This window comes from Cyprinus carpio, chromosome B11 (assembly GCF_018340385.1).
Source record: "Cyprinus carpio isolate SPL01 chromosome B11, ASM1834038v1, whole genome shotgun sequence".
Classification (NCBI taxonomy): Eukaryota; Metazoa; Chordata; class Actinopteri; order Cypriniformes; family Cyprinidae; genus Cyprinus; species Cyprinus carpio.
The window spans coordinates 2,335,047-2,343,166 of NC_056607.1; the positions used below are offsets into that span (position 1 = coordinate 2,335,047).

General features: G+C 36.9%; 1 protein-coding gene across 3 annotated transcripts in view; it reads left to right on the forward strand.

Annotated features, from left to right (window-relative positions):
- Positions 1 to 5,934, forward strand: part of nuf2 (UF2 component of NDC80 kinetochore complex) — an 11,583-nt gene extending 5,649 nt beyond the window's left edge. For all 3 annotated transcript variants that reach the window (XM_042733545.1, XM_042733544.1, XM_042733543.1), the window contains exons 11-14: positions 1,956 to 2,096; positions 2,194 to 2,369; positions 5,297 to 5,432; positions 5,632 to 5,934. In XM_042733545.1, coding sequence (XP_042589479.1) covers positions 1,956 to 2,096; positions 2,194 to 2,369; positions 5,297 to 5,432; positions 5,632 to 5,739 — 561 coding nt within the window. In that variant the 3' untranslated portion in view covers positions 5,740 to 5,934. The remainder of the gene's footprint in view (positions 1 to 1,955; positions 2,097 to 2,193; positions 2,370 to 5,296; positions 5,433 to 5,631) is intronic.
- The last annotated feature ends 2,186 nt before the right edge of the window (positions 5,935 to 8,120 follow it).

Genomic DNA, 8,120 nt, shown 5'->3' on the forward strand with positions numbered 1-8,120 from the left:
AATCAGAATATTCTGCTCTTATAAACACGAGATGCACATATTAATAGAATCCAGTCGCAGCCCTGATGAATGGAGAAGCACAAAACATTGAAAAACAAAGATGTCCATCTAACACATTAATATAGGAAAACTAATCATAAAGCAGCGGAGCTTTGTAAACAGCTCAGAGTAATGTCATCTCCATAAGAACGATATGATTGGCAGAACACATTAACCGGGATTTTTGAAAAGGTCCTGTCCACACATGAACTTCCCAGTAATTTACCAGTGAAGACTGTGTGAAAGAGGCTGAACTCTTCCTCTGTGCATGCTGGGAATTTGAATTGCTTAACGTTCATCTGGGAAAACTGCATTATCTCACTAGATTTGGAACGTAAATGTCTAAATATGCCATTTATTGTACATTGCGACTTCAAAATAAAAGCTTCTGAGTTTCCATGTGGAAAAAAATATTAAAGTTTAATGGATTTAAGCATCGTTTAATCACGCTGTAAAGTGGAACGTCACCAGGCCGTTGGCGCCCTCTGCAGGTGTTTGTTATATTACATAATGTACTTGTTAGTTATGTTCATATTATGTATAGGAATATTACACTATGTATTTTAACATTATTGTTCACTAAAACTATGTAATTACTTGGTTTTGATATTTTATTTGAGAAACAAAAATAACCAATCGTTAGTTTATATATAAATAGTCATACTAAAGCCTGTTTTTCACTTAGGTCTGTTTGTTACTAAAAAATATCAGATTACTCAATTGTCAAAATAATCAGTAGATTACTTGATTACCAAAATAATCATTAGTTATAGCCCTAGATTAAAATATTTCAAAATACAACTGCATTGTTTTACTTTTTGTAATTAAAAGACAAATATTTTGTCATTGAACATTTCGTGAAAATAGAATTAATGTTGTGTTCTAGTGAGCCAAGTCTCTGTATTTAGTCTCATCTGGAGAGATAAGTGTTTAGTCACAGCCCTGGTGTTGAGAAGCGGTGATATAGCTCATAATTCTCCACGTGTATGATACAGCTTTCATTCTTCAGGTCAACCATATATACATGGAGAAAAATCTGTTTGAATAAAGAAAGCAATAACTTTGCCACAGTATCCTTCCAAATGTTAAAGAAAGGACCCCCCCCCCCCACACCTGGAATAAAGTTCAGGCTCAGGATTCTTTGTTTCGCTGCTATACATGACTTTCACTAGCGCTTCGGGACAGTTGACAGAACGCTCTCGTGCCTAACAGGGCCATCGTTGCATCTTTACAAAAAAAATGATAATTTGAACATCTTTTAAAATAGTTTTAAGCCATTCAGTACTCGTGTGCTCCAGAGACAGTTTTCTGTGGTCTGTCTCATCCAGAGCACGCAGGGTTAAAGCTGCTTCGAGTATCACACAGAGTTATTTTCACAGCTGGACACAGGCCGAGTAACCTCGTGAACACGGTCCGTTTTGGAAGCTGTGGCTTCTGCCGTTAAAGTTAATCAGACAACAAAAGACAGAAAACCACTCACTGCTCTTGATTAAATAACCTTTAATGTTTTTAATTTACAGTTTATATAATGTTTGTATCTGAAAACTACTGTTAGACTGAAACCGTTTCCAAAACAGAATTCAGTTCCTGATGATGTTGGTTTAGTAAATTACGATATCACTGATGTGGTGACCGGTTCTCTGCCTGGAGTAACGTCTGGCACAGCTGAGGCTTGTTCTTATTAAAGACATAGAAAGCAGACCATTAGCATTAGTAGTCATTTATTTTAGTGAACACATGCTGTGTTTAAATAGGAACAGATTATACTTATTGTAATAGAACGAAACATTAGATCATGAATACGGTCTCAGATGTGATGGAAGTGTGTAGAAACCCTGTTCTCACACTGGTTATTGATGTCATCCGTGTGTGTGTGTGTGTGTGTGTGTGTGTGTGTGTGTGTGTGTGTGTGACAGGAGCTGGCCGATGAGAGGCTGGTGGAGCTCCAGATGCTGGTGCAGTGTGCAGGTCAGGTGGAGGCAGAAATCCAGGTCTTGCTCAAACAGCAGCAGGACTTACAGGGCAGCATGTGTAAGACCAACCAGCAGAAAGAGGAGGTGAAGCTCAGATACACCTCACACAGCAGAACACGCTCGTCAGTCCTGTGTAGAGGAGTTAAAGCCCCCTCAACCTTCATAAATGTGTACTGTACAGGTCCAGAGCTTAGCAGCCATGTATGAGTCCTTGCAGAAAGAGCTGAAGAACCTGAGCAATGAAGAAGCCCAGCTGAAGAGGACCATTGCCATGAAGCTGGACAAGGAGTCTAAACAACAGATCCGGCGACAGAAGAAGAAAGAGGTCAAAGATCAGCAAGTCAAAAATATTTATGGGTAAGTCACTTTTTTTCTTCTGTAACCTGTTCTTTTGCTTTAGAAGACATTGGCTGGTTCACTGTCCTCATACAGATTACAGTCATGTTATAGGTTTTTATTTTAGTCATCCTTGCACCTGATCTCTTGCCTCATGGACCTGTTTTTCTAAAAAAAAAATCTTTGGTTAGCTGAAGAAAGTTACATACATATTTTATATTTACATAAATATAATTTTTCTTTTGGGTGAAAATGTAGCACATGTAGTAATTTTTTTCTTTTGTGCTGATATTTGGAACCGTACAAACCCAGGGGTCACAGCAGACCCTCTCTGCCCACATTTGGCATTTTTCAGATGTGTTCAAAGCTGGACTTTTCTTTTAACAGTGCAGAGCTCACATTCTCTCTCTTAGGGCTGTGCAAGAAATCTAATGTGATTTTCATGCGCATCTCTTCAGTAAAGACGCTCCTGTGATTAGTAGTATATCTCCAGCACGTGCGTTCAGATCAGGGTTGCCAGGTTTTCACAACAAATCCTGCCCAGTGTTTCTCAAAACTAGTCCAAAACTAGCCCAATCACGTTTCCAGGAGGTTCCCCGATAAAAAATTGCATCCCGGGGTTAAAATATATATATATTTTTTTGGTAAAATTCTCATTTTAGGGGCTAAATATCATGTTATTGGTATTGGGTTCGCTTCAACCCGCGAACATGAAAAACAACAGCAGACTTGCCAAAAACGTGTATTTTTATCACCCGGAACGAAACGCGATTGAACTAGTTTTGAAAAGCAACTGGGCAGGATTTGTTGTGAAAACCTGGCAACCCTGATCTGAACGCACGAGCTGGAGATACACTACTAATCACAGGAGCGCCTTTACTGATGAGATGCGCATGAAAATCACATTCAGTTTTTTTGCACAGCCCTACTCTCTCTTCATTGTTTATGGTCACCATTAACCCTTCTAATACAGACAGGAGTCTAATAATCAGACAGAACTGTTACACAAAAATTAAAAGGTATACGAAAAGGTTGCTTTTATATTATAAATAATAGAAAAGCAATCATAATACTTTCTCGCTTACTGCCAGCATTTAGCAAATACACATTAATATAATTTAAACAAATCTTTAAATGTCTCCTGATCATCTGTGAGCTGTGCTGGTCTAATGCACACGGTCTAATTTTGAGCTACAGGCAAAAGAAATGAAAAATGTCAGTTTTGGTCGAATTTGAGGTTTTCACAAAGATTTGTTGATTAGGCCTTCTTCTAGCAACCCCAGTGCTCCAAATAGTAATTAATCTAAAGTAATCTTTATTTGTGCGTTTTCTGAAAATGTGAACTCATTTCTGATCAAACCCATGCTGATCAAAACAAAACGATCACACTGACTGACATTCAGAAGTGTCTGCAAATAATGCTCCTCTCTGAGAGCAGGTGACTTCCCTGAGAAGTACATCACTGCGAAATGTGTCTTGCAGGGTTTCCACGGGAACTTAGTCTTACATTTAGCTGTACCAAATTAAAGGCCTTAAAGTCTTAAGACTTTCTTGTACAATTTATGATTTCAAAAGGTCTTACATTTGGAGACTGAAAGAGCAGAGTTGTGATACGGCTGAATGTGAAGATTAAACTTCAGAAGGCAATGATTTCATTAAATAAACATGTTCAGAGTCCAGTGCTGCTGCTTTGTGTCCTGCTGTTAATATCGTAACTGTTTTAAAACACACCTACAGAGTGAGCACATACAGTAGGTGAAGTCTAGTAAGTTAACACGGGTTTAAAGTAGTGCGCGTGAGCATTTAGAGTGCGTCAGTCTATTAAAATGCATTAACAATTATCACATAATTCAAGATATGGGGGCAGAAAATGTATCTTTATTTCATATAGTTTATATCACACAGTGCCGTTTTTTTTCTCTCTCCAAAAGTCAGCATGATTACAAATGTGATGTTTATTGAACTGGTGTACAAAATAAACAAGTTAATATTAAGAGACTTGCGTTTACACACTATATTGCCTGTTTTTGCTCTATTTGTCCAACAAAAATCATTCCAAACACGTCTCTGAGCAACAGGATGCTGTTTTGTTCTTGAATGAATCACCCGTTTAAATGATTCGCAGTGACTCTTATTAACTGTGACTCGCTGCTGCCTACTGACAGTTTTAATTTCACATATTTAAGGTACCTTTTCATTTTTTTCTTTTTATTTACTATTTTTTTTTTACAGCAGTCCTTAAGATATCAGCACAATAACACACTCAGAAAATATCGTCTAATTACTGCTACTGATAAAATCCCAGAAAATATTGATATGTTTCTCAAGATCTCAAACCTGTAATTTGTTAAATAATTTATGTAATATTTTATTGATAATTGTTTAAATTAATATAATTAATACTTTTGACTTATCCATTCTCTCAAAAATGGTTTAAAGGCTGAAATGTAAAGTTTATCATTTTATAAAACTTAGTTTTTTGTGTGTGAAAACTTGTATCTGAGCTGTAAATTATGCTTTTTCCAGTAATTGTCCAGTTTAATATGGTCCAGTAGACACTGCTCGTGTGGTTAAAATCACTGGCGGAGTGAATGATGATCGCAGGATAAATCATGGAACACATTATCTGTGTATTTTCCAGAATCGCTGTGTGAAAGAGGCTTAAGATACAGGCATCTGTGGTCAAATAAACAATAGAGTCGACCACTAGTCTTCATCTGACATTCCAGCAAGAACTAAAAGATGGTCTTTGTTTTTCTTCTTATGCAAGAGAAAGTGTGGTTTCAGACACTGATTGATTTGTTTTGCGAACAGGCTCTTACAGAAGAATGCATCTCTTTGATTCAGGAGGATCGTCCTGTGCTCTTCTTGAATGTTCTGATTTGATCAACGGGGTTCTTCACCAGAAACGTCTGGAATCCACTGCTCTAACTTTATTTGTGTTTCAGGCAATATGACAAAATCCACCAGAAACGGGAGGAAATTGTGAAAATTATAGAAGAAAGCAACCGTGAAACTAAAAAGTTCAGAGAGAAGATGCAGAAGCTTCGAGAAAAGTGCAACCAGCAAACTCAAAAAGCCCAGGTGCACTTTCTTTCTTTCCAGCAGTTCTTGAGTAAAAGTAGTGCGTGCTTGTATTGTTAACATCACTGCAGTTGTTTTTATTAGAGTGTTACGATCTTCAGCAGTCTTCTGTGTGTTCTTTAGCATGTTCATGTAAATGGGATCGTTTAACAGCAGTTCAGTGTTTTGTGTAATGATATCGATTACTTTTCTTCCACAGGAGTTCTATGAGCGTCTTCTCACAACCCTGGAGCAGTACAACAAGCGGATTGAGAGCATTGTGGTGGAGACCAATGCAGACACTTTAAAAATGAAATCACATTTCTAGAATCTGTTTTATACTCTTCACTGTTTCCTGCATTTGTTCAGTGTCTGTTGTTTTGTCATTTCTAAATGTATTTTTCTCTAATAGACTTGTATTTGAATGTTAAGTAGCAAAAAGTTGGTTATTGGTGCATGTACAGCGAGTAGACTTGACTCCTGACGCCAGTATTGTTCTTTTATTAAACACATTTATTGGGAACGTTTGAGTCTTGCCTGTTTGAGTGAAGCGTTAATGGATTTGTTTTAAAAGGTTGAGATTCAGGGTATCAGGTGGTGAGCTACCATTTGGATTTATTTTGGTGAATGTTAAAAACTGTGTTGGTCTGAGAGGTAGACCTGGGCGATAAAACTGTCTTGAGATTTATCAACTCTACTCCATCATCGATAATGATAGAAAAAGCCTTTGATGTAGGCATGTGACACCAACAAACATGAACACGAGTGCTGTGCCTGCCTGTGAGGAGATTGTGAATAGAAAAATTAACTTGTTGAATTTAAATAAATAAAAAAACTGCATTTGAATGCAAAAATAGTACAGTCTAATGTTAGGCGTGCGTCAGGGAGCGTCGTCAGTGGCGTGATGATGACATAAGAGGTTTATTTGGCTCTTTTTTTTTTTTTTTTTTTTTTTTTTTATGCAACTCATAAATACATAAATACATGATGCTGTTGTGTCATAATTGTTTTTGCAATTTATGAAATTATATTTGATTTCTATGTTAATTTAGACATTATGCACGGTTTTAATGGATCGTTATTTCATTGCATTGACAGTTTAATACGCCTCATTATTTTGCTCATTGTGGCCTCGGGAGACAAGCCAGATGTTTCCATAAGACTTATTTAATCTGTATATAACACACACATGAGAAAGGAGATATTTGTCTAAATTTTTTGTTTAACTGTTAGAACAAAACAAAAAATGTTGTTTGTCTCAAATTGGGTAAATTAAAAACAGAGTGGTTAAATTTAAACTTTTTTTTTTTTTTCTATTGTGCTTTGTGTTAAAAATGGTCATAAAAAAGACTATTGATACTGAATGAAACATTATATCGTTGATACATTTTATTTTTTTCTTCTTGTTAGCTATATGGCCCAGCTCTACTGAGAGGGCCTTTAGAATGTGACATCTGATCCTATGACGGTTTTTATTAATCAGATGAACTCAGATTCAAGAGAAAATATAGAAATATTTATCAAATGCACATTAGAGATGGTGATGCAGCTATGAAAGGAGCAGTACAGAAAAAAGCCAACCAAGACAACAACTGCGTTATGCTACCAATAACAGGGTTTCCAAAAACACCTAAAAAGGCTTAATTTTATTAGTTTTTTTAAAGTCTTTACCCCTTCACCTGGAGACCCACTGTCCAAAGTTCACTTCCATTTCATTCATGAAAAACATAATTTGTGTGTTTATGTGTGCGTTATCAGGGTTGTTGCTAAGCTTTGTGGGACAGTGGGTATCTGGGACCAGGGTTGAAGTCTTCTGTCCTATATTAAATCTAACACATTTATGTGATGCCAGTAGGGAGCATCCAGATTTGAATCTTAGACTTTATAACTGACCGTCAGACTTACGTCTGTGAAGATTGCGAAGAGTTGCTTGCATAAGGATCGTCCACCTCTGACGAGGAAATATAAATATTTTAATGATTTCCTAACATTTGCAGATAAAGAATATTCCTGTTAAATGTAAGTTATGAACTGAAGAAAACGTGTCTCAAATGCTTTATATAGCACAAGTGTCTGCCAGCACACCGTCTGTAGGAGCACCTGACATGACAAGCGTATTAAACTATGCTTTACTGTGAGTTATTACAAGGCCAGTACAGTGTCATGCATCTGAAAGAATTATTTTATTTCAGTCTCTTGAATAGTGTGGTGTTGTCTCATGAGAGATGAATATTTGAGTCAAACACTTGACTTGGCACAATCACCTCCACCTATCTTGAGTAGTAATCAGTTATTACCAGTAAATGTTCACCTGAAGGGAGTGGCCATGGTTTCTCTGGCAGTTCAGTACATGTAACCAGAACAGGTCTTGGAAGTTTAAATGGCATGCAGGGCAGAATCTAACTTGGCAATAGTGTTGTAGTCAAGACCACCTAATCCAAGACCAATTTGAGACCAAGACGAGAATAAGAACAAGTCATGGCGAGAGAGTAAAGACCAGACCAGCACTGCTCAAGTTTATCTGATAGATCCACATTTACTGCCTGAAAATATGGGGCTGTCCTCAATGAAATTAAATCACTAACATTAGAATTCACTTTGCACTGGCACAGAAGCTGCTTCTGAATTGGTACAACTACAAAGGTATAAATAATGTTGGGTTAGGGTTAGAGTGATGTTTTAAAATGTTAATTTGTTTATTGAATGTTT